Source organism: Sturnira hondurensis, unplaced genomic scaffold (genome assembly GCF_014824575.4).
Source record: "Sturnira hondurensis isolate 20B ecotype Veracruz unplaced genomic scaffold, ASM1482457v3 Scaffold0014745, whole genome shotgun sequence".
Classification (NCBI taxonomy): Eukaryota; Metazoa; Chordata; class Mammalia; order Chiroptera; family Phyllostomidae; genus Sturnira; species Sturnira hondurensis.
The window spans coordinates 1393590-1419931 of NW_028087376.1; the positions used below are offsets into that span (position 1 = coordinate 1393590).

Consider the following 26342-nt stretch of genomic DNA (forward strand, 5'->3'; position numbering starts at 1 on the left):
GCTGGGGCACTTAATACACCTAAATTCTTAGCAGTCACCTCCCTGTTTCGAAAGTGACTATGCTAACACTAGCTACAACATGTGTGTTTCCTTCTGCTGAAGAAAGGAGCTTTGAAGGAAAACACCTCCTTCCAGAGCACAGCCACTCTCAAAAGATGACACTAGAACCATCTAGTTTAGACTCTTATTTTAGTGGTTAGTTTAAATAAATGAAAGTCATCCACTTAAAGCATAAATACAATACAGTCTCAGAATAATAGCATAAGGTTTAAGAAATACAACTGCTGTATTTAAGAGTTTCTGTTGCCACCCAGAAAAGCTTTAAAGCAAGTAGTACTAGACCGGATGTCAAAAGCATCTTGACATGGGTGATGACCTTGTCATCTTGAACTGTGGTATGGATCCTGGATAGTTTTTCCAGATGGGCATGTCTTGACCTCCCTCTGTGTTAGGATCTTGGCTATGCTCTTCATCTAAAAGCCATTTCTAGGTGTTGCCTTCAAAATAATAACATCAAGTACTGGACTCCACTATGAACACAAACCTCACACTCTTGTCGTGGCACTGTAATGTGACCCTTCAGGGCCTTTTGATGAACTTGGATATGAACCATAGTTTTAAAAAAGAAAGAAAGTAAATTCTTCTGCCATGTCCGAAATACTTATTTGGGGCAGGAGACGGAAGCAGTCAATTCAGTGATAAGCCAATGTTAATTTTGAGGAGGACCACATTTTCCCCTAAAGCCGGTAGCCAAGCTTGTACCCAAAACAAAGTATAACAGAAAGACCTATGTAGTAATTATTCTTTATCCTGTGAAGAACTGGGAGATTTGTGTCGTGTTTCTCTGTCGGTGATGCTATGGAGTATAGTAAAAGCAACAGAAAATTTGGAGACAAAGGGACCTGGGTTTGGTCTTAGCACTGGACCAGGTCCAAGACCATGGGCACATTTATGTCCTGTGTTTTCCTCCAATGTATATGGTGTGCTAGACCTTTGGAAATAACCACTAATTCATATTTAACGAAAGACAAATAGATATTTACTTTGAGTCAACTTTTATGAAGAACTTACCTTACGCAAATACTAACACGACAGCTACGATTTCGGCGCAGGGAAACACTATTTCCACTCAGCCCTCGGGAAAACGCACGTAATCTGTAAAGCAAAGTGGGAGGTCCCTTTGGGCACCGCCCCTCGTTAGCTCCACCCCTACCAGGGCCCCGAGTCCTTTCAATTGGTTCCGTTCTTTGCGTTGTCTGTTGCCTTGGCGACCAAGACTATGGCAACCAGGAGAAGCCAAACTTGCTCATCCCTCCCCAACCGCGAAGGGATCTGAAAGAGGGGGGACGGACTCTGTGTATCCCACATGGCGCTCTACGAGCTCTTCTCTCAACCAGTCGAGCGCGGCTACCGCGCGGGGCTCTGTTCCAAGGCTGCAGTGTTCCTGCTGTTGGCCACCGCGCTTACGTACATCCCGCCGCTGCTGGTGGCCTTCCGGAGCCATGGTGAGCCCGCTGTCGGTGCGCGCCGCAGCTCCCTCGGTCCCGCTGCACTAGCGCCGGCCTTCCTGACATTTTCCCACATCCTTCCCGCCTTCTTTACCACAGGGTTTTGGCTGAAGAGGAGCAGCTACGAGGAGCAGCCCACCGTTCGCTTCCAGCACCAGGTGCTGTTTCTGGCCCTGCTGGGACCGGAGCGCAGCGGGTTCCTCGCCTGGAGCACGTTCCCAGCCTTCAACCGGCTGCAAGGGCATCACCTGCGCGTCCCACTCGTTTCGGTGCGTGGTTCCTGCCGGGGCCTAGCTGCCCGGGGCCGAGACTGGGCAGAGAGAGGGGTGCGAAGGGGGGCGAACGGCCAGGCCCCGGGAGAGCCCAGCTTAGGTCTTAGGGGTTCGCGAACCCACAGTAAGTTGTGTACACAGACTCAGTGGCCTGAACAAATGTTTAACTTCCTGGGGAGTAAATCTCTTGTTTCATTCGACTTCCCCAAGCCGTCCAGAAGCCTGAAGCAGCCTATTTCTAGCTCCCGTCATTTATATGGACCTGGCCATAAATGAAGGCCATGGACCTTCATTTACATGGACCATAAAGGTGGTCGTGAAAGTTCCTTTAGGAGTCATGAAGGACGAGTGGTGTTCTTGTTAACGTCGTGGTGTTGCCGCAATTGTGCATCTAAACACCGGGAACAGAAAGAGCAGGCATTTTCATGCAGACTTGACGCGGGGAAGCCCAGCCCCTGATTGGTTAATGGCCCTCCCCACTCCAGGGCTGGTCTCCGACGCAGCTCCATTCTGCAGCTGTCCAGGATGAAAATGGAGCATATACTGTCTGTGATTTAGTATTTGTTTCAGGTAAGTGAGTGCTTCCTTTACAAGCACTCCCTTTCCGCTCATTTTTTGGAGAACATACGAAAATTCTGGTTTTCCTCCTTCTGAAGCTGAATCTCTGTAAACATCCCCGAGATGATTGGCCTGCAAGATAAACTTGTGTAGCTGAAAAAAAAAATTTAAGACTTTTTTCCAGCAACTAAATGAAATGGAAAACAAATTTGATTAGTTGAATCAATAACTACAAACAAAATATGATTCAGATTACTTCTTTCTGATTACTTTAAGTATTCTTATATTTTTTTCTGATTACCAGTATATCTAACGACAAAGTTAAAGGCTCGGTTTGGTACATGTATCAACACTTGTTAACCAACATTATTCTTTTTAAGATCTACAAGGTATTTCATGGGAATATGGAACTGTAATGGATTTGACCAGTTCCCTGATTTGTTTTCACTTTTCCACTATTAGAATACTGCAGTAAACAAGACTTTGAATAAAGACTACATTGTGAGGAATTTCAGTAGAAGTTGTTTGTTAAAATTTATAAGTACATGGGAAACTAAGCAGCAAGTAAAATAATTACTAACTCCAGAGAAGTAAAAAGTAAGGAATAAGTGAGAAAGTTAATTTGTTGTGAATAGGATTTACATAGTCAAATGAGAGTTTAACTCTGTCCTGGGATTGGGGTGTGTGTGGGGGGCCGGGGGTTGGTGGACAGTATGGGGAAGAAAATTAAATCTTTATCTCTTCTTGTGGGAAGTCAACAGAGAACGCCCGAAATGAGATGAAAACATTTGCCATGGGGGTGGAAGTCTTCTGGCTTTTGTAATAAGCATTTTTGAACTCTGTGATTCTTTAAATGATCAGGAGTTTTAAACTGGTTCTAAAAATAGAACTGGAGTAGGAGACAAATTTCTTTCAATAGCTCCTCACTACTCATGACATATTGCCCATTTTTATTCTTTTTTTAAATATTTTATTTATTTATCTTTAGAGGGGAAGGGAAGGAGAGAGGAAGGAAACATCAATGTATGGTTGCTTCTGGTGCATCCCCTGCAGAGAACTGGCCCCTGCCAGAAACTGGCCTGCAACCTAAGCATGTGCCCTGGCTGGGAATCAAACCGTGATAGTCTGGTTCGCAGGCCCCTGCTCAATCCACTGAGCTACACCAGCCAGGGCTCCATTTTTATTCTTATTTGAGATTATAATGCTTCTGTGGAAGGGTGACTGGATGAAAGGCCAGTACCAGAGTATGCTTACCTTCCATTTCTCTGTGCATGTTTCTTTTCCCAGAGTGGAAAGGAAAGGTTTTTTTTTTTAATTCCAAACAAACAGAGATGTAACATATTAATGATACTCTAGGTTAGTGTTCTCTGTCTTTGAAATTTTGAGTAGCAGTGTTTTGTTTTGTTTTGTTTTGACATTTGTATACTCCTCTCAGTCATACTCTTCTGGTTACTTGAATCTAAGAAATAATCATGAAAACTTAATTCTAAAAACAAGTACATAGCATTGGTTTTTTCTTATTCTTGCCATTCGTTCATCTACCACAACTGGTTGACTCCCCAGTTGGACTGCTAGTTAGCCCCTAATCTCTTCACCCAGACACTGCTCACTTGAGGCACTGCCCATGTTCCTTTGCTTCTGGTGAGTGTGTGTTCTAATTTTAAATCTGCAAAGCTGAGACTACCTTTTACTACTTAAAATTTTTTTATTTTTTATTTTATTTTATTTTAAAATATTTTATTTATTTATTTTTAGAGACAGGAGAAGAAAAGGAGAGAGGGAGAGACAGACATGTGCCCTGACTGGGAATTGAACCAGTGACCCTTTGGTTCATAGGCCCATGCTCAATCCACTGAACTACACCAGCCAGGGCCTTACTTAAAAATTTTTTTAATGTAATCTTCACTTTTTTTCTAGAATTTTTTAAATTGATTTGAGAGAGAGAGAAACATCAATTTGTTGTTCCACTCATTAATGCATTCATTGGTTGATTCTTGAATGTGCCCTGACCAGAGATCTAACCTGCAGCCTTGGTGCATCAGGACCATACTGTAACCAACTGGGCTACTCGGCCAGGGCAAGCCTACCTCTTATTTTTATGGTGCCCACAAGTACTAATCTTCTTTAATACTGGGCAATTTGATATCCCCAAAATGCATTCATTCTGTTAGTTTCCCCACCCCCCTCCATTCTAGGCCTGTGTCTATAAGCAATGAATGACCTTGTCATCTATAGTCTTTCTCTGTTACTGATTTGCCGCCTTCCTGGATGAGCTCAAGGATTTCTTGTTCCATATCTTAAACTCTTAACCCTTATTACAACAAAATTCTTCACTTTTCTAACTCTGAACATAAATAGACTGACCTACAGCCCAACCTAGAAATAGCCAGTAAGCCAAGGAAGCAGTGGTTTTAGATCAAAGTTTGGTTAAATGCTGGGAGGTGGCTTTTCTGTTGCTAATTTGGGAAAATGCCTCAGAAGTCAGAAATGACCTTGCTTCTGTTTTGGTCAGTTCACCTTGGACAGCATCTCTTCTAAAGTCCCTATATTTTTAATGCTTTAAAGTCAAGTTTCTTGTTTTAAATGAGAGAAGAAAAAAACACATCTAGATTTTTTTCCTCAATGAGGCTGACTTGGCTCTTTAGGGCATCTGTGAACCCACAGAATCTGGGGGCTGAAGGCGATAGGAAGGAGAGTGGAGAGTCCACGTGTCTGAGGCACTTTATTGTTTTTACATCTCTGAAATCAGGGTGTGTCTTCCTGCCTATGGTATCTTATGACGGCTGTTGGCCAGGGGACAAGCTTGGCAGAGTCCTCATTGCCTACATGGGTGCAAACATCAAAAGTGCCAGCGCTAAAAGTTTCAGCAGGCACATCAGCAGCATGAAAGAAAACCTCAGAGACCACAGTAAAACACTGTTGTTGTTCTCAGCTTTATTGAGGTATAATTGACAAAATAGTAAGATAGTAAAATACTATTATTTTAACCCTTAAGAGCCAAATGGGGAGTGGGTAACAGGAGATTCAAGAGGCATTTCAAAATAGGCTAGCTTCACATAATTTTAAAGCCTGTTCAAGAGCCCAGACCAGTGGATTTCATGAAATTTTAAAAAATCCTTTATCACCAATGTGCTTGATGGCACAAAGGACAACATTGCTTAGAAAAATATGAATATCACTGGGTCAAAAAGCGATTCAAAAGAATCATGATGTAAAGAACTTTTAGGAGCCCCTGATCAATTTATTTTACTATAATTGTGTGCATAAGTATGATATCTGATATAAATATGCCTAAGTCTAAAAGCTCTTTTTATTTTTTTTTTTCAGTTTAAGAGCATGCTTATTAAAGCTGGGCCAGTGAAACCAAGAAGGGCTTAGGGCAGAAGAACGAACAGGAAGGGGACTAGGTGGGGCTGCTTTGGCTCCTTAGAAACATGGGAATGAAGTGAGCCAAGGTGGGGCTGCTGTCAGCTCACTGGAGACTCAGAGGAAGGGGGGCCTTGAAGACAGGTTCAGGGGGGTAGCCTGGGGACCAAGCTGCTGCTGCTCCCCTGGTTGCAAGTCTCATGGGGTCCCTTAGAATTTAGGATGTGCACTCCTGGGAAGGAAGAAGAGAGGAAAGGGAAAGGCACAGGCTTGCAGAGAGTGCACTAAAAACTCTTTGAATAAGTATAAAATAAATATTCTAAGTGATTAGAAACATTGTGTCATAGTTTAATTTGAATTCTTTTTCCTTTCTTACTGGTACATAAAATAATGGTGCATTTTATAATTGATGGTATCTTAGGTTCACTGAAATACAGGTAGCAAGAATATGATGAGTCTAGGAGCTCTGAAATAGTGATCCCTACTTTGCAGGAGACAAAAAGAAAAAAAAATGGAACACTCAGTGATGACAAATATATGGTAAAATGAACACTGGTAGAAACTAGGGAATTAACCTTTAATAAAAGAATATGACTCAAAAGAATGAACGGTTTGAAAACCTTTCAAAAACATGAGATACTTTAGAATCGTTTATGGGAAAAATATTGCAAGTCAGGGCATTTGTAAACAATTACATTCCTTATATTTATAGCAACTTTTACAGTCAGTGGTGTGTTGTTTTTAGGTTTTTGTCTCAGCTCCAAATCCACACTCCTATCCCTCTGCTTTGTGATGCTCAAGGCTGGGCTGCTGAAAACCACATTGCCATCTTGCCACTAACTCCCTGTTACGTTCTGTCAGTAGGAGTCATGGTGACCCTTGTTCTGGGAATAGGAAAAAAAGGAAACTGAAACCAGTTTCCACTGCCGGGGTGAAGAACCATTGCTGGGGTGATACAAACAGGGAGGAGTAAGTTTTTCTCCAGCCTTATTGATTCCTTCTAGTGGGTTCCTCCTCCGGCTCTGGAAATATCAGAGGTAGCACTCCCTCTTCAAGGTCTGAGTCCCAGCTCCTGCAGGTTACACCAGCCTCTTCTGGGTTCTCTTCCTTCTCCAGCTTCAGGCACTGGAGAAGCCACCTGCAGCTGCCCATTCTGTGTTATCACAGCATTCCCTTTTGCCTGTTTAGTCCTCTATTAAGATAACTGTTTAGTTTTTGTTTTTCTTTTTAAAATTTAATTTATTTTTAGAGAAGGGAAGGGAGGGAGAAAGTGAAGGAGAGAAACATCAATGTGTGAGAGATACAGCAATCGTTGCCTCTTGCAACACCTCCAGCTAGGCACCTGCCCCACAACCCAGGCACATGCCCTGACTAGGAATCAAACCGGACACCTTTTGTTTTGCAGTCTGCGCTCAATCCACTGAGCCACACTAGCCAGAGCTAGTTTCTGCTTTTCTGATTATATATAAGTAGACTAATATGCACTGACTAAATCCAACAATGGCTATATTTATCCTATCTAGTATATGAGCATTGATTTCACATGTATCTGTAAAGGATTATCCTCCTTAAACTATCAGAAATCTTTGAAATTACAGTTATTGTGGGCTATTACAGAGGAGCACTGAATCAGAAGTCAGCAAACCTAAATCCTAGACCCAATTCTGCTACTGGGTTCCATACCTCTCTTGGCCTCAGTGTAAATGTCTATATGACAAGCATGCTGTAGAGCCTACCTCTCTAATTATTGCTAATAAGAATATCTGTCTCCTGGGTTATGCACTGGAATCAGATGGAACAATCATTGGATATAAACATTGTTCCAAACTGCAAATATACCTTACAGAAATAAGGTGATGGTGTGATTTATGAAGTGTCTTAGCCAGACACAACTTTGATTTTAAATAATAACCTTGAACTTGTGTCAAATAAGAGAAGTATTAACTCTTTGAATGCCTGCCTTTATAGCTAATACACATGTGTTGAGATTGATTTGAACTAAATGGAATTAAATAATCGATTTCATTAATTGTCCAAGTCATGGTGTAGAAATGTGGCCCAACCTGCCAGCCTTAGAGGAGTGAGATTCTACCTTGGTGATAGGTCACTGTAGGAGATGCACCCTTTGCATCCGCTCTCGCCCCCATGGCTCTCTCTTGGTCCTGTCTGTCTGTCTCCCTCCTGTGCTCAGCTGCACTGGCCGAGGAGCACTCTCTTCAACACTGACTCGCTTTTCCCCCCGTGCATGTTCACTTTGCTAGCCTGGATCACACTTCCCACGGACATTTCCGCGTCTCCTCACTTCACTCCATTCAGGTTTCCAACAGTCGGGTCTTGAATATTTTCTGTAAAAATTTGCTATAAAAAAATTTACCCTGGTGATTCTCTAATTTTAGACTGTTTCATTTTTCTTTGTGGCACTTATCATTACCTAATATTGGTATGAATTTACCTCTTTATTGATTTATTATCTGCCTCCCTGGCTGGGAATGTAAGCTCCCTTGGCAGAGGGTGGGGGCGCGGGGGGTGGGGAACTTGGTCTATTTTGTTTGCCATTATATTCCTGGCACCTACTATGTGCCTGACATATAGTAGATCCTCAAAAAATATTTGACAGATTAATGAGTGAATTTAACAAATAGATGCTAATTACGATGCCATGCCAGATCTCTGTCTTCTCTGAACTTGGAGTCAAAGTGTCAAACAAGTGTACAGACTTGTACTTTTGGTGCTGGCTTTTGCAAAAATACTTGTCCTACCCAACATCTTGAGTTGTTTTGGGGTTTTGTTTTGTTTTGTAAAATGTCCAGATATTTAGCTCTGGAAGGAACCGGATCTGAAGTCAAAGGTGTAGTTGCAAGTCCTCACCATCACCAGCCGTACCCAACAAATCCCTTTGCCTCCCTGAGCCTTGATTTCCTCATCTATACAGTGGGGACAATACTTGCTCTGCTTAGCTTAAACTTATTTTCAAAGTCAAATGAGCTGCTTTCCTCTCCCTCCCACACTGTGTCGTAGTCTGTATTCTTCTGGGAATTCCCTCCTGGCCACTATCCTCACTTGCAGGTTGAAACATTTGATCTTCGTCTTTCTATTTAACACTAAGGATCCAGAAGGCATAGATCACTAGAGAGTTAACCTGATTTTGTCTTCCAAGTCTTCCCAGATACCAACTGAAGAAGATTCACGGAAAGACAAAGCAGCCTCTTTTCTACTCTGTCATAATTGCTAATACGTAATTGCCTCAGTAACTTGATCATCATCCCTGATAACAGATCCCTCCCTTGAACCTGCCAAGCGGATGGAACGGGACAGAGAAAACAGTATCCAACAGAAGTGAGAGGGCAGGTTTCCCTATAACAAGTTCTAGGATAAGGGCAGTATTGTCCAGAAGGAAAGAAACAATTGGAAGTTTCTGGAAACTGAGATATCTCCATAAGAACCAAGAATTTTCCTTGCATAATGGTATCAGTGGAAATAAAAATGAATCAGTAGGTGGAGAATTCAGGTGGGAATGCTGATACACTGCAGTAAAATCCTCTGGGAACCTACACTGAAAAAGGATCAGTTGTAGCAACAAAGTCCAGAGTTGTGCCAAGGAATCACGTAGGGGAAGCAGTGGTCCCGTTTCAGTAACCATCCTTTCCTGCTGGTCATTTTAGGAACACTGTGAGATAAGACTATAGATGGCAGGACTGGGTCCTGGGTACAAAAACACAGGACCGCCAGAGTTTTTATGAGCTGTAATTTGTCCTTTTCCCTCTTAAGACCTGCTTTTCCCTACATTTCATGTCCATAATTTATAAAGTATCTGTGTTGATTTAACGGCTTACTGATTTTGCAGAGCTTCCTTTTTCATTTTATTGATTGGTACTAAAAGGTGCACTAGGCTTTAAAGTGCTGACAATAATGAGATGAGGTCCAACACTGAGAATCTGAAGCAAAGGCATTTGTGGTTTAAGGATGTATAAATAGAGCTTGGTGGGTTTTGATTTTTTTTTTTTTTGCTGAGTTGGGAGTGCAAAATCATTAGTATTACTTTCTTTTCTAGACAAGTAGAAAACAATTCTGATGTGCTATTTAAATTTTCCTTACAACCTCAGAAGATGCCAGCAACAAAACAAACAAAGGTCAAATGAGACAACTGAAAAAGAAAAGTGCCATCCAGATGTTTAGTGCTGTCACCACTTCAAATTCCCGTTCAGGACAGCCCTTGAATATTTGAGAAGCACAAGTATGCAGATTGTGTCTGTTTTTCCAATATCGATCCACTTATAGATGTTTATTTTTCTCTTTTTCTTTTGATGAGGGACATAATACCTGTGTATAGCGGAACAATGGGTCATAGTGTATATACCACCAGGATGTGGATTCTTCCTGCCTTAATAAGGACCAGGGTCACTGGCCCTCTTTGGGTTTCCTAGACTAGAGAAGAAGACAGGAACCAGGATGGGAAAATGGACATGTTACATTTTAAGCTGGAGCTTCCGCTGCAGTCCACAGAGCACGTTCTTGGGGTGCAACTCATCTTGACTTTCTCCTACCAATTGCACGTGAGTCAATTCCTGAGGGAAGCCTGTCCTCTTCCTTTTGTCTTTTAATAGATCAGAGCCCTCTTCTGATTTCTAGGAAAACCCACACCATGGAAAAAGGCTCTTTTCTCTGGTGTAGTTTGGGATTTAATTTAGGCAGACTAAATGTATTTCGTTAGGGTCACATTGACTTGTGCAAGCTATTAACACCTCAAAGCGTTCTGGGCAGAGCGCTTCCTGCAGAGCTAAGCCAGGTATGTGTGGAACCACTAGGCTTCAGCCACAGACAGGGAGCGCTTAGAACCCAAAGCCCTTAAGATCTGACCGAAATTGATATTGTCTCTCCCTCTAATGATTTCAGAGGATGTCTACATTCGTGATGCAGAGCATGGCATTTCTCCAGTCCTCCTTTGCTCTTCCGGGGTCCGAGCTATATGTGAACGGAGACCTGCGACTGCAACAGAAGCAGCCCCTGAGCTACAGTGGCCTAGATGTTCGGTACAATGTAAGGATGCTTCTCTTGTCCATCTCCTCTGTTTCTACATGTCAGTGTTTGCAATTCTTTGAAGAGGGCAAATGAAAGTTGGAAACAGTGTTTCTCAGTAGGGGCATGGAAGAGGATTTCTGAGGAATCTCTGCCGTGAATTCTCAAAATGTGGAGACAGACGTGCCTGTGTTTACATCTAGAAAGAGAAGAAAATCTTTGTTTTTATCTAAGGACCAAATATTTCATTGCTTTTGGATGTGTACACACACACACACACCATATTGAAAGTGATCTTTTACAGTTCCTGTAAACCATTTCAAAAATAAAACGAGTGACCAATTATTGAGCAGATAATATATGCCAGTCCTGAGTTAAGAGGTTAGAATATTCATCCCAGCAACCCCAGGGGAAGTCTACTCCACATTCCCAGCTCTGCAGCTGCTTGTCCTGTCATTGTCCCCCCTGCTCCTTTTTAGCCATACTGGCTTTTGTGCCACACAGCAACTGCTGCCTCGGCGCTTTTACACTTGCCTTTCCCTCTGCTAAAGACACATGGAGCTTAATCTGCCACTCCATTCAGTTCCCTGTGTAAATATCTCTGAACATAGCCCTTCCCTGACACTTCTATCCCCACCCCTCTATCCGCCTCTCTCTGTCACCTCGATTGACTTTCTTCCACCAGAAATATAAAGATACGTTTTCAGTTTGTTTTTTTGCTGTCTCCCTCAGCAGAAAAAGCACTGACATCTCTACTTCCACCCCAGTACCTAAAACAGTGCCTGGTGCATAGTAAGCACTCAGACACATTTGTTGAAAGAATGAAGTCTCATTTTCCACTTGAGAAAACTGGGACTTGCAGGGATTAATGAATTTTTCCAGAGCCCCACAGCATGAAAGTGACAGGGCCATGAATTGTCTGTCTGAGACCAGAACTCATGCATCTAAACACTCATTACTACTAACTTTTCTTATATCCCAAGGGGGGCTATATAAGTTGGGCTGGGCTATTTTTGAAAAGGGAAGAAGGATGTTATCAGTTATTGCAGGACTGGCTCAGACAAAGTAGGATTTATGGTTACCCTAGCTATAATCAATGTAAGTTGGGAAAAAAGGAGGACTATAAGGTATAAACTTAATATGGCTTGGAAAAGGTCTTTGCTGGTGCCTTTTAACTTTATTGAGGTATAATTGACAAAACTGTAAGCTAAAGTATACATTATGATGATTTGATAGATGTGTACATTATGAAAGGATTCCTCTCAGTTAATTAACACATCCATCACCACACATATTCATCTTTTACTGTATATGTGTGAGAACATTTTGTTCTACTCTCTTAGCAAATTTCATTTATACAATACAGTATCATTAACTATAGTCATCATGTTATACATTAGATCCTCAGCCTTTATTCATCTTGTAGCTGAAACTTTGTACTTTCGCCCTCTCTCCATTGCCCCCAGCTCTAAGCCCCTGGCAACCAATTTTCTGCTCTGTTTCTGTAAGTTTGACTTTTTACTTAGATTCCACATATAAGTGATACTCTGCAGTATTTATCTTTCTCTATCTGGCTTATTTCACTTAGCATAATGCCTTCAAGGTCCATCTATGCTGCTGCAAATAGCAGGATTTCCCTCTTTTTAATGTCTGAATATATATACATACACACACACAAACATACACATGCATCTCACATCTTCTTCTTCATCTATTCAACCACTAAAGACACTTAGGTTGTTTCCATGTCGTGGCTACTGTGAGTGACGATGCTGCAGTGAATAGGGGAGTACAGATATCTCTTCCACATCTTGTTTTCATTTCCTTCAGATACATCCCCAAAAGTGGGATTTCAGGATCATATGGTAGGTCTATTTTTAATTTTTTGAGAAACTTCCACACTGTTTTCTATACTGGCTGCACCAGTTTACATTCTCACCAACAGTGAACAAGTATTGCCTTTTGCTCCTGTCCTCGCCAACACTTGTTATCTCTTGTCTTTTTGGTAACAGCCCTTAAGTGATACCTCATTGTGGTTTTGATTTGCATTTTTCTGATGGTTAGTGATGTTGAGCACATTGTCGTGTACCTGTTGGCCTTCTGTATGTCCTCTTTGGAAAAATGCCTCTTAGGTTCCTCTGCCCATTTTTTAAATCAAATTTATCTATCTATCTATTTATTTATTTATTTAAATTAGTTTTTTTTGCTGTTGAGTTGTATGAGTTTTTTGTATAGAGTCCAGCACAAATAATGCCCCCTTTATTACAAAATCATAAGAATGTAATTCTTTTTCTAAAAAAATATATTTTATTGATTATACCATTACAGTTGTTCTATTCCCCCCCTTCATTCCCCTCCACCTGCACACTCCCTCCCCCACCATTCTCCCCCCCTTAGTTTATAACCACGTGTCTCAAGTTCTTTAGATTCTATATTTCCCCCACTATTCTCGCCCTCCCCCCTATCTATTTTCTACCTACCATCTATGCTATTTTCTGTGCCTTCTCCCCCATTCTCCCCCTCCCACCCCCCTGTTTCTAACCCTCCATGTGTTTTTCATTTCTATGGTTCCACTCCTGATCTAGCTGTCCTCTTGGTTTGCTTTTGTTTTAGCTGTGGTTGTTAATAACTGTGAGTTTGCTGTCCTTTCACTGTTCATATTTTTCATCTTCTTTTTCTTATATAAGTCCCTTTAGCATTTCATATAATAAGGGCTTGGTGATGATGAACTCCTTGAACTTGACCTTATCTGAGAAGCACTTTATCTGTCCTTCCATTCTAAATGAAAGTTTTGCTGGATAAAGCAATCTTGGCTGTAGGTCTTTGGATTTCATGACTTGGAATACTTCTTTCCAGCCCCTTCTTGCCTGTAAGGTCTCTTTTGAGAAATCAGCTGACAGTCTGATGGGTACTCCTTTGTAGGTGACTGTCCCCTTATCCCTTGCTGCTTCTAGGATTCTCTCCTTCATTTTAGTCTTGGCTAATGTAATTATGATGTGCCTTGGTGTGTTCCTTCTTGGGTCCAAGTTCTTTGGGACTCTCTGAGCTTCCTGGATTTCCTGGAAGTCTATTTCCTTTGCCAGACTGGGGAAGTTCTCCTTTATTATTTGTTCAAATAAGTTTTCCACTCGTGGCTGTTTCTTTCCCCCTTCTGGTACCCGTATAATTCGGATGTTGGAATGTTTAAAGATGTCCTGGAGGTTCCTAAGCCTCTCCTCATTTTTTTGAATTCTCATTTCTTCATTCCTTTCTGGTTGGATGTTTTGTTCTTCCTTCTGGTCCATTCCATTGATTTGAGTCCCAGTTTCCTTTCCATTGCTATTGGTTTCCTGGACATCTCCCTTCATTTCAATTAGTTTAGCCTTCATATGTTCCTCTAATTTGTGACTATGTTCCTCTAGTTTGTGACTATAATCCACCAGTTCTGTGAGCATCCTGATAGTGTCCTGAATTGTGCTTCTGAGAGGCTGGCAATTTCTCGGTCGCTGAGAGTTATTGGCTCTGAGACTTTGAGTTCTTCTTGCACCATCTTTTGGGCTGTTCGTGCCTGTTCCGTAGCAGGATCAGAGCCCTAAAGTGTTCACTAGAACATGGCAACTAAGTCTCTGGGTTGTGACGTTGTATGTGGGGGCAGGGTCAAAGGGACAATGGCTTCCCGTCTGCCGCCTGCCACTGCGGCGCCGCATCCACCACCGTCACCAGGCCCATGCATTTCGTTCCACTGCACGCGAGTGTGCCACCGCCGTCAGCCCTCCACCACTGGGCTCGCCCCCTGGGGCCTGCGTGGTCTGTCTCACTGTGCGCGAATGTGCGACCGCGGTCAGTCTGCCCCACACCCCGACTGGTTCCGCCTAGGTCAGGGGATCTGTCCTGCCTGACCCAGCTCCGCTGCTGGCTCCGCCTCTCTTACCATCCCCGTTGAACGGTTCGTAGTTGTCGGACTTCCGTATAATTCCGTTTTCTGGTCTTTGGGTGTGTCATTGTTCTCCAAACCTTTGTTGTGTTCAAACTTGGTTGTGGGAGAAGGCACTGTGTTTCCACCTATGCCTCCATCTTGGCAGAAGTTCAGAATGTAATTCTGTAACATAACAATATCACACTCAAGCACACCATATAACATTTTAGGTGAAATGTTCAAATTAAACTAGAAATTACCACACTCACATTACACACCTACCAACCACACTCAAGCAGGTGTTACTTCTGCTGGACCCTGTATTTTGGATATTAACCCTTATCAGGTATATTATTTTCTAATATTCTCTCCTATACTGTAAGTTGCCTTTTGATTTTGTTGATGGTTTCCTTTGCCATGCAGAACCTTTTTAGTCTGATGAAGTCCCACTTACTATTTTTGCTTTTGTTGTTTGTACTTTTAGTGTGAAATACAAAAATATTATTGCCGATACTGATATTGGGAAGCATACCCCTTGTCTTCTTCCAGGAGTTTTACAATAAAGAATTTCACCCATTTTGAACTGATTTGTGTGTGTGGTATAAGATAGGAGTCCAGTTTATTCTTTTGCATATGACTGTGCAGTTTTCAGAACACCATTTATTGAAGAGTCTGTTCTTTCCCCATTGTATTCTTGGCTCCTTTGTCAAAAATTAACTGAGCTTACATTGTTGGGTTTATTTCCAGATTATCTATTCTGTTCCATTGATATGTCTGTTTTTATGCTAATACCATACTGTCTTTATTGCCATAGTTTTATAATACAGTTTCCCTTCCCACTTTATTTTGACATATTGATATTTCCATAAACTTGTAAGTAGAAGATAAGCTGTTCAATAAAAGCCATTTCATATATATAGTATTCAGAAATTATTTTAAGTCTGTTCATATGATGCATTCATTGAGTACTAACAAAAAATTAAGATACAAATAATTGACTACAAAGAAACTATTACTGAACCAAGATACTTGGGAACAGCACTTCATTTCGGGGGGAAAAACATCTCAACCTTACTGTGTTAGAATAGAGCAGTTGTGATAGCATTCGTTGTCATATTCCCTTAAAGCAGAGATTAAAGTTCTTAAATTGAAATGTGTTCAGGATTACTTCTGTCTGTCCAGGCAGGACCTGTCACCATATCACTGCCGACTCCCAGTTCTCTCATCGTGCAAAAGAACCTCAGTTGTTTCCTAAGGTCTATTGAGGTCAAACAATCAACTAATAATAGCAATTTAATCAGCAAGCTGTAACTCAGAGCAGTGTAGAAATTCTGCAGTTGAATTGTATTTCCTGTCTGTAGTACTGCTGCTATTAACCTATTTTCTCCATCTGTCAGGAGAAAAAACAGGCACTGATCATCAAAATAAGATTTTGATTGTTGCAGTAAATCACAGAATATGTGCGGGAAGAGTTCCTAATGTTGGGACAATCTTGATGACCCTTTATAAAGGTGAAGGGTCATTGTGCACACATGCACACATGTGGACAGGAGTGAGAAGCAAAGGCAGGTGGTTAGGATAGGCATGTAAAGGGAATGCTGAGGCTATATTACACTTATATTTATTTTAAAAACTGATCTGAAGTCTGCCAATCAGACTTACAAAAAAAGAGCAGCCATTAGTGCAAGTTCAACTTGATAATTTATTTGTGAATAAAGCTAGTTTTGATGAGATACAATTCAGTCTCTTCCTTGTAAACATAAAGAAACTCAAAAGGGATTTTTAAAGATAGTAGGCCTAAAAATGCAACAGTAACTCTTATAATAATTCTTTTCAACTAACCACATAAATCAGGGTGAGACGTGTTAAAATAGTTTTCAGACTGAATATCTATCAGCCTCTATAATCTATTGCTCCAAATAAATTTCAATTTAAAAAATATATGAGTTATCACATCTAAAGGTGAAGAAAATAAATTAGATCCTCTCCCTCTTCCCAAGATACTAACCTCCAAGCATAAAAAACTAATATCTTATACAAATTAACCAGTGTTCTTACAAAAGTAGTGCTGTTTTGGAGTGTTGATACTATGCTGTATTTCTGGTCAAGTACTAAATACAAGAATATATGTATCAATTAGGCATTTCCAGTCCAATTAGTCTCCAGAGTTATTTAACTCTTGGTAACATGTAATAACTGGTATGCGTTTTGGTACTTAAGTCACGAATCGCAGAGAACGAGGAGCAGTATAATATAGTAACAGGGTTTGTATCAGACAATTACAGTGTTGAACAGGTCTCTTCTATGAACTCTGTGATTTCGTTTGCAGTTGGTCCCCACTAGTAGATCCTTGATTTGATTCTTTCATATCCATATTTTCTCCAGCTGCGGTCTCTGACATTTCTTCATCTTCCTCATCACTATTTAGATTTTTTGAACTTAATTGCCTACCTAATTTAATATTCAGCCCTTCATTGCTGTGAAGCTTCCTTTTCATTTCAAACTGTCGCTTTCTTTCTATAGCTGCTGTGGAAGTTTCCTGAAGCTGGCTCCTTTCTTCCCCCTGCGCATTTCCTACAGAGCACTTACAAAAGAGTAAACAGCAGGCACTCAATAAAGACCTTTTACCTTGTTTCTCGGGTGAGAAGTCTTCATTACTGCTGTCCTGTCCATGAACCCGAATCTTTAGCTCTGAGCCCTCAGCAGCAGCCGATTTGTTAGCTAATGCATCTGGGGTCAGGGCTTGAGCGGCTTCGAAATCACGCATTGCATCTTCATCATCACCTCCCATGCGATGGTACAGGGTGCTTGCTTCATCCATATCCATTAATCCATAGTCTTTGTCTGCTGGATGATATGTCGCCAGGATGCTCACTTCATCCCACCTCTGGGACTTTTTCCTCGGTTCGTCGCCACTCCTGCTGGGCAGCAGTTCGGGCTGCAGTTCGCTGGGGGCCACCATGGAGGAAGTCGTAGAGCCCTTGTTCTTCAGGATCCCCTTTGGGGGCCTGAGCGAGGCCTGCGAGGCCGCCATGCCATTGCCTGCAGCCCTGGTCGGTTGTGGTGGTCTCCTCGGCGGCGTCGCTGCTTGACGTTGAGTCCAGGAAGGGCTGGGCGCGAGCCTAGACTGGCCAAGCAGCCGCTGAGCCCACCTGGGGCTAACATGGCCGCACCTGCTGTCGCGAAGAAGGTTTATGGTGTCTTCCTCACAGCACAACGACCTCGCCACTTTGGCATCTGGCCCAGCCTGGCTGGCGGCCCTATACACGCCCTTGGCCACCCGCACTTTGTCCGCAGTTGTGACCCACGTAGAGAAGCCGGCCTGCCGCCCCAGCAGCCTGTAATATAGTTTTAAGTCAGGAAGTTTGATGGCTGCAGCTTTGTTCTTTCTCACGATTGCTTTGGCTATTTGAGGTCTTTCGTGGTTCTGTACAGATTTTGGGATTGTTTTTTCTACTGCTGTGAAAAATGCCACTGGAATTTTGATAAGGATTCCACTGGTAGTATGGACATTTTTTTTTCATTTTAACAGCATTAAATTAATTCTTTTAATACATGCACACAGAATATCTGTCTATTAATTTGTGTCTTCTTCAGTTTCTTTTACCAATGTCAGTGAACAGATCTTTCACCTCCTTGGTTAAATTTATTCCTACATATCTTACATTCTTTTCGATACAGTGTAATGGGATTTTTATTTATTTATTTGTTTTTAGAGAGAGGGCAGAAGGAGAAAGAGAGGAAGAGAAACTTCAATGTGTGGTTGCCTCTCAAACACCCCCTACTAGGAGTACAACTTGAGTTGCAACCCAGGCATGTGCCCTGACTGCGAATCGAACCAGCGACCCTTTGGTTCACAGGCCGGTGCTCAATCCACTTAGCCACATCAGCCAGGGCCGGATTGTTTTCATAATTTTGCTTCCTGATATTTCATTGTTAGTGTATAGAAATGCAAATGATTTTGTGTATTGATTTTGTATCCTGCAACATTACTGATTCATTTTGTAAGTTCTAAGAGGTTTTTTTGGTGGAGTCTTTAGGGTTTTCTATATGTAATATTGTATCATATGCAAACAGACACAGTTTTATTTCTTTCCAATTTGGATGATTTTCATTTCTTTTTCTTGCCTAATTGCTCTGGCCAGGACTTCCTGTGCTATGTTGAATAAAAGTAATGAGAGTAGACATCCTTATCGTCTTCCTGATCTTAGAGGAAATCTTTTCTCCACTATGATGTTAGTTATGGGCTTGTCATAGATGTCCTTTATTACACTGTGGTATGTTCCCATTCCCTCTGTACCCACTTTATTGAGGGTTTTTTTGTGTGTGTGAATGGATGTTGAATTTTATCAAATCTTTTTTCTCTACCTATTGAGGTGATTTTCATTCTTAATTTGGTTAATGTGGTGTATCACATCTACTGATTTGTGGATGTTGAACCATACTTGCATCCTTGGAATAAATCCTACTTGATTGTGGTGTTGAATTTGGTTTGCTAATCTTTTGTGGAGGATTTTGCATCTATGTTCATCAGGGATATTTGCCTGTGATTTTCTTATAATGTCCTTTTTTACTTTGCATGCATTGTTCTCTGACCCTAGTGAGCATCTTTGTGACTGATGATAAATTCTATCAGATAAATCACTTATCTCCATTTTATTAAGGTCTATTTCTGGAGTTCTTTCTTGTTCTTTTGTTCAGAGCATATTTCTCTGTTTCTTCATTTTCCTTGACTCTCTGCTTTGGTTTTTGTGCATTGGATAAAACATCCCCCTCTCCCAATCTTTTTTTTCTAATAATTTATTTCTTTTAAAGTTTTTATTTATTTATTTTTAGAGGGGAAGGGAAGGAGAGGGGGAGAATTATCAGTGCATGGTTGCCTCTCGTGCATCCCCTGCTGGGAATTGGCCTGCAACCCAGGCATGTGCCCTGACTGGGAATCGAACCGTGATCCTTTGGTTCGCAGGCCGGTGCTCAATCCACTGAGCTACACGAGCCAGGGCGCCCCCTCTCCCAGTCTTGATGGAAGGGTCTCACATAGGAAATGAATCTTACCAATGAGCCCAGCCGGAGCTCTTGTTTGCTGTCAAATCTTGTCCTTGTCCAAGTTGCCTTCTTTGTTCTTGTGGCTCCCCGTAGTTGAAGATGTGCTAAGATTGTTTCATTGTGAGTGATGTGGGTATTTCTTCACTTGCCCAGCGTGGAGGAGTCACTCAACTAGTTTCTAGATTTTTTTCAGAGGGAATTGCTCCATGTATAGCCATGGCTTCAGTGTGTCAGTGGGTGGAGGTGAGTTCAGGAAGTTCCTTTGTTGCAATCTTGGACTGGAACCTTTTTTTTTTTACATTTTTTAATGCCTCCCCAAAGTTTTCAGCATTCTGAGTCCTGTCTTCACCTAGAAACCCATATCACCTTTTATCTGAAGGTTTATGTCAATGGGAATATGATATTTGAGGGCAGGAAGTCATTTTCTTTAAAGGATTATATACTTGCTATTTGCATTTTACCTTATTTCCAAATTTGCATTTAGAAGGGATAAAGTAGAGATCATCCAAAGAAGAGTAAGGAAAAGACAAGGGAGTTGAAAATATCGCCTATTTTTTTATCCTCACCTCAAGACATTTTTTATTGCTTTTAGAGAGTGGGGAAGGGGGCGAAAGAGAGAGATAAATATCAATGTGAGAGAGAAACATCAATTTGTTGCCTTCCATATGCTCCCCACTGGGCAACCTAAGTATGTGCCCTGACTGGCAATCAAACCTGCAGCCTTTTCAGTTACTATAGGACACCCAACCAACTGAGCCACATCAGCCAAGGCAGAAAATATGGTCTATTTTTAAAAATTAAAGGACTCAGTTCTCTCATTGGAATAGAGAGCAGTATTTTATAAGTAGCTTTAAAACCTGTAAAACCTATAAAAGGTGGATATTGGCCCTTGTTTCCATCTCATAAGGGGAAGGATTGAGAGTCAATTACTGCAAGAGAGGTCGTTCATCCTTGAAGAAAAGATTGTTGATACTGGAATAGGCCCCCCAAAACAAGAAGGTAGCCTCTCAGATCTGCCTGGGTGGGCAGGGGGTGGAAAGACCAGAGAAGAAGCTGCTCAAATGCTCATACCAGGTCTTCCTGCTGCATCCCAGGTGTCCGTCATCAACGGGACCAGCCCTTTTGCCTATGACTACGACCTCACCCACATTGTTGCTGCCTATCAAGAAAGGAATGGTGAGTAAATTTTATTCAGATATCTGTCAAGGATTTCCCGGGTTTGTGGGGGCTTTGGAGAGAAATTGGAATTGAAACAGAATTGGAACCCTTATCACGATGAAGACGTTAAAACCAGTGAATACTCAGTGATGGGGGGCAAATCCAGGAGGCTACTCCAGATTTGTCCTTTTCCTCTCAATCTAAAGACCCACACCCTACCCACCCCTACTTCTGTGATTCAGCAGGTAAGGGCCACTTCATTGCTGTATTTATCCCACCATGGGTTTGATGGGTTTCCCTTGTTTTAAATGTAAGCTCAACTGAAGTGCTCCCTTTACCACACTTATTTTTAAAAAAGGCAAATGACTGCCCCTAGTTTTCAAATAGAAATGGGGGAGGTGAGTGACTCACCCCATGTCAACAACTGAATTAGGAGAATAGACATGAGGCACCCAAGGTTCTGGCTATAAACAAAGTGTGTCTGTTCCTTACAGAGGTGAGGCTATTAGGCCATCACATACGCTCAACTTGGCATGTTGGGCTGGTTGGTGGTCTGAGGTTTTCTCCAAAGGCACTAAAGTGTTGCTTGGCAACCAGACATCATGGATACCACACAGACATTTAACAAGTGGGGGGACTGCAATTCGAGTATTTCTTCCTGATTTTGAGTAATACACTAACAGCATTATTTTAAAAACAAATTTTAAAAATAAAAGCTTTGACCAAACTTAGAAAACTACAAATCAAGTTTTTTTCTTTATTCCTTCCAGTTTTTGTCTATATGCAAATCTTTTTCTATATAGCTGCTATCCAAGTTTAGAGACAATTTTGGATCCAGTTTATTTTTATACTGAGTAGTATAAATATTTTCCCATGCTGCTACAAAGTTTTAATTGGTATTCTTTTTAGTGGTATTCCTTTGCTTAGCCACTCAAGAACTATAGAACACATTGACTGTTTCCATATTGTTTTTCTTTAAATTTAATCTCTATTGTACTTTTCCCATTACTATTTAGTGTTCTTACAGCCCCTCCCCCAGCAGTCACCACCCTGTTGTCCATGTCCATGAGTCAGTCCTTTTTCCTTTTTGCTCAATCCCTCCCCCTCCCCACCCCAGTAGCAGTCATCCTGCTCTCCATCTACGAGTCTGTCCCCATTTTCCTTGTTAATTCAGTTCATTAGATTCCAAATATGAGTGAAATCATATGGTATTTGTCTTTCTCTGACTGGCTTATTTCACTTAGCATAATGTTCTCCAGGTCCATCCATACTGTCACAAAGGGTAAAATTTTCTTCTTTTTTATACCTGAGTAGTATTCCATTGTGTAAATGTCCCGTAGTTGTTTTATCCATTCATCTGTTGATGGACATTTGGGCTGCTTCCACATCGTGGCAATTGTAAATAACGCTGCAATGAACATAGGGGTGCTTATGTTCTTTCAAATTAGTGTTTTGGGTTTCTTCGGATATATTCCCAGAAGTGGGATAGCTGGGCTGAAAGGCAGATCCATTTTTAATTTTTTGAGGTATCTCCATACTGCTTTCCCCAGTGGCTGCACCAGTCTGCATTCCCACTAACAGTGCAAAAGGGGTCCCCTTTCTCCACGTCCTTGTCAGCACGTGCTGTTTGTTGATTTATTGATGATAGCTGATCTGACAGGTGTGAGGTGATATCTCACTGTAGTTTTAATTTGCATTTCTCTAATGATTAGTGACATCGAACATCCCCTTTATTTTAACATAAGCATTTTGACAAGCATTTTAACAAATAATGTGTGAGCAACTTTTCACATTCAATTTCACTTTCCTTTTGGATCATGTCTTTGAGATGAGTTCTGAAGTACAGAATTGTCCCTAGAGGTCAAACCAGTACTTTCATAGCCCTCAATGTTTTATCTAACTCCGGATTGCATTGCAGTAACCACCATCCTGACCTACCCCAACCCCATCTGGCTGGTGGGAAGGGCTGCTGAAGCTCCGTTTGTGATTAACGCTGTCATCCGATACCCAGTAGAAGTTATTTCATATCCTTTCTGTGAAGGAGCCAACGGGAGCTCAGTTTCAGAATAGAAAAACGGATTCCTCACTTGTCCCAAGGAGGAACGTTCAGGAAGCCTTAGAGTGGAAACTGCTGCTGCACTGAGGCCTCGCACAAACAACTGTGGGCGTTGTTCACACAGGGGGGAAACCTCATTTCCTGTTTCTGTTCCTTCATGAGCAATTTTTCTAGGTCAGAATCATCCATATTTATGTCTTAATAACATTTTATTATCCCTTTTATCTTAAAGGTATTTGAAACATTTTTGCCATATCCTGTCTAAACTTTAATTTCACATTTGCTTAGAAAATGTCATCTGAGAATCCTTAACTGTGTGTACTTATCTACCAGGATTCTGGGAAATTATAAAGTTTGCCTGGATCCAGTATGTCAGTATCCTACTTATCTTCCTCTGGGTGTTTGAAAGAATCAAAAGATTTGTGTTTCAAAATCAAGTGGTCACCACCATCCCTGTCATAGCAGTGCCCCAGGGAGAACTGTGTAAGGAGCACTTATCGTAGGAAGACCTCGACTGAGAACTCTGAGCGGGACTCTGGCTACCTCATGTTGTCTTCTGAGAACTGCCATCTTAGGACACTTCTGGAAAGAGCCCCTGGACATGCATCAGCACGTGTGCTTTTCTTACCGGAGACCAAGAAGAGCTCTTTCTAATTTTTCTCTACGCAAATTCTATATCATATAAGTGCCTACTGAAATCATCAGAGACTAGTTTTCAGAAAGGTCTGCGGGTTCCTGAAGGCTGTAATTTGCTTCCCGCTTTTTTTGTTTAATCTTAGACTTGAATTTCAAGAGAAACATATTATCAGTTTAGATATGTAGGAGAGTCCCATCTCTAGTCAAGCAAAGACTTTTTCTTCCTCAAACTGAGAAACATGCTATACATTTCTTCCCCCTGTTGTAAACCATGTTTTACTCTTTTTCTGGGCTCTCATGACAGATACTCAAATCACTAGCACTTTCTACTCTTGGGCACCGAAATTTCCCATTCAGAACTTTGATTTCCAGAACTGAGACGCCTTTAACTGGAGAATTGGAGAAGAGGGCAGAGAGAGAGAGTGCTCACAAACACCTGTGTGCATGCAGGGGTGGGTGGGCAACTTGAGGACACTAGAACCATCCACCTGCCCTCAGTCAAACAGACATCGTCTGTCATCAGCTTAGTTGAAAAGCCCTTTATCCTGCTCTTATGTGGCTGGCTCTTTGCCCTGCCTTTGCCCTCTGTCTGTGCCCCTGGAATAGCAGGCTGAAGTCAAAAGTGCTGTTTCATTCACAATCCTCTAAGCAACCGTGGGGGAAGTAAAGATTGTAACAACAGGTTTTTTCTCTCTGGCCCTCATCTAACAGCCTGGACACTTTCCACTCCTTCTTCTCACCAGCCCCTCCCCCTTCCCGAAAAGGACATGGGTGACAGAGGACCTGTTGTTGGTGTTGGCTCCCTGCCCAACAACCACAGAGTTTGTTTGGAGGGCTAGCGGGAAGCCTGGCTACTTGTGTTTCCCTTGACTAAGGAACAGGGCCCCCATCAGAGCAGGCAGTTTGGGGGAAGACACACGGGAGCAGTGAGGGGAATAAGAGGATGCCCGTCCAGGCAGCCCAGCCCAGCCTGGCCAGCAGCAGAATGACAAGCAGTGCCACCAGATGACCCTCATGACTAAGTTGAGTGTCTGCAGGAGCAGAGTGCTGGAACAGGTCTTTGTTGCACACAGAAGACTGATCCTCTGTCCTCGCCCTGAGAAAACATGCAGCCTCCTCAAAGGACAGATGGATCTGCTTCCTGATCCAGAGATGTCATTGGTACTGGAAGGACGTGCCCACCATGACCTGTGCTTCAGGCCCATTCAAAAACACACACCTCAGTGTGTGCCTCACTGAACCTTGGAGATTCAGTTCTTATTTCCAAAGTACCTTTTCTTTCAGGCTGGCCAAAATAAGTGTTTTGGAAACAAACCTATTTTAAGCACCCAAATATCCTAACACTGGCCCTTCTGATTTGCTTTCAAAATTTAGGGCTGCTTATTTATATGCCTAAACTTTTTTTGAGATTTAAATGAAAATTGGTTACTGAATCTTCTGAATTACCAAAAGGTGATGAGGTATGGAAAGACAGCTAAAGGAGTATAAAATGTACAAAATTTACAAAATTTGTACAAGGAGTACAAAATTTTGCAATTTGTATAAAATGCAAAATTGCTTTGCATTTTATTATTTTCATGCAAAATTTGTATAAAGAACCATGATGTTTTGTAACTTTCTAATTAAAGTGTTCAAAATGGAGGCTGCGTGTGGCTTTTTAGAGGGGAAGGTTTGGAAAGGGGAAGAATGGGGAGGGCAGAGGTGGCCCACATTTCTCCGAGTTACTCACCAGCAGCCTTGCTTTGCCAGGGCTCTGCCCAAAAACTTTGGAGCTTTTGTTAGCTCTTTTGGCAAAAGTCCCCTGGTCCAGCCCCAGGTACATGTGAGTTTTTGGTGGAATCCGCACGATGTGTGGAAACCACAGGCTGGAAAATTACAACTGCGTCTGGTGAATGTTATTTTGTTTACAGATCAGTTGTTGGTAGCTTCTGAATCTGAATCACACAGCGCAGTTGAAAGAAAAGGTGAGAAATATACTGGATTTTATCAACTGAGCTATAATGAAAATAGCTAAGTCAGAGTTTGAAACAATTAGTCAATATTTGGAGGGGGCAGTCCCTAATTTTGCCAAGTGATTATCCAGTTTCTGTTTGAATCAGATGGAGGCCTTAGAGCCCCACTTAGGTCCCATCAGGTAAGGTTAATAAAGCAATTTCGTCCCCTTAACCATGTAAGGTTAATAAAGCAATTCTATACCTTCCCCTTTCTTTCTTTCATGTTCATACTTTTAAAAAGAAGTTTCCTTCTGACCAGAGAAGTTCTAAATGCCTATTGGGGGAAATGTGTAATTACAGAAAACTAAAGAAAATAAGTTGTCTGTAACTTGCTACCCAGAAGTTAACCGCTGTTGGCATTCTAGGACATATTTTTCTCATCTTTTGCATTATGTCTAATTTTTTTTGGTTGTCATAAAAAACACTCTGTGATCCCTGTATATAAATCATTGTTGCTGGTTTATTTCCTTAAGATAGATCCTGGAAAGGAATTACTAATTCCAAAAGCTTATGGCGGTTCTTAAAGATTTAAATTCATCTTGCCAAGCCACATTCTGGAGAGAATGCACTAATCTTTGCTCCCGCAGCAGAGGCTGCTTTCAGAACCCACCGCGGATTACCCAGGTCAGAATAGTCTGTCATTTTCAGATGCCTGGAGTCTGCTCTGTTAATCTGTAGGGGGTGGAGGGGGAAATCTGCTTTATTTGTTGAAACGTATCCTGTATTTATCTGGACTTGCTGCCCTCTTGGCTAGAACGGGGGTGGGGGGTGGGGGGTGGCGGTGGGGGGGGGGGGCGATGAGACGAGAGGCANGGGGGGGGGGGGGGGGGGGGGGGG

The 26342-nt window shown here is 41.8% G+C and overlaps 2 protein-coding genes across 8 annotated transcripts; one reads left to right on the top strand and one right to left on the bottom strand.

Annotated features, from left to right (window-relative positions):
- The first annotated feature begins 1239 nt into the window (after positions 1-1239).
- Positions 1240-26255, top strand: TMEM231 (transmembrane protein 231). Of its 5 annotated transcripts, none has more exons than XR_005069066.1 (7): positions 1240-1505; positions 1608-1777; positions 10129-10257; positions 10598-10741; positions 20756-20837; positions 25422-25650; positions 25687-26254. XR_005069066.1 is itself a non-coding variant. In XM_037063603.1 (7 exons), the coding sequence occupies exons 1-7, from the start codon at positions 1367-1369 to the stop codon at positions 26027-26029; spliced, it is 765 nt and encodes a 254-aa protein (XP_036919498.1). In that variant the 5' UTR covers positions 1240-1366; the 3' UTR covers positions 26030-26247. The 5 variants fall into 5 exon arrangements, 4 of the variants coding, with proteins under 4 accessions (XP_036919498.1, XP_036919497.1, XP_036919494.1 ...); XM_037063603.1 differs by having other exon boundaries at positions 25422-25475; positions 25983-26247; XM_037063598.1 differs by lacking the exons at positions 25422-25650; positions 25687-26254 and adding exons at positions 22738-22843; positions 23198-25152 and having other exon boundaries at positions 1243-1505.
- On the bottom strand, positions 16918-17649 carry LOC118999209 (protein phosphatase inhibitor 2-like). Of its 3 annotated transcripts, XM_037063606.1 has the most exons (3): positions 17400-17649; positions 17244-17336; positions 16918-17132 (listed from the first exon to the last, which is right to left on the bottom strand). In XM_037063606.1, the coding sequence occupies exons 1-3, from the start codon at positions 17647-17649 to the stop codon at positions 16918-16920; spliced, it is 558 nt and encodes a 185-aa protein (XP_036919501.1). The 3 variants fall into 3 exon arrangements, with proteins under 3 accessions (XP_036919501.1, XP_036919500.1, XP_036919499.1); XM_037063605.1 differs by having other exon boundaries at positions 17244-17649; XM_037063604.1 differs by having other exon boundaries at positions 16918-17128; positions 17237-17649.
- Positions 26256-26342: the final 87 nt, after the last annotated feature.

Excerpts from the sequence above, each read along its gene's own strand:
- TMEM231 (XM_037063598.1), top strand. The coding sequence starts at position 1,367 with ATGGCGCTCTACGAGCTCTTCTCTCAACCAGTCGAGCGCGGCTACCGC. Across the intron at positions 1,778-10,128 it reads TGCGCGTCCCACTCGTTTCG|ACTAGAGAAGAAGACAGGAA; the intron begins GTGCGTGGTTCC and ends TGGGTTTCCTAG. Across the intron at positions 20,838-22,737 it reads TGCCTATCAAGAAAGGAATG|TAACCACCATCCTGACCTAC; the intron begins GTGAGTAAATTT and ends ATTGCATTGCAG.
- LOC118999209 (XM_037063604.1), bottom strand. The coding sequence starts at position 17,649 with ATGGCGGCCTCGCAGGCCTCGCTCAGGCCCCCAAAGGGGATCCTGAAG. Across the intron at positions 17,129-17,236 it reads CCCGAGAAACAAGGTAAAAG|AAAGCGACAGTTTGAAATGA; the intron begins GTCTTTATTGAG and ends AGCTATAGAAAG.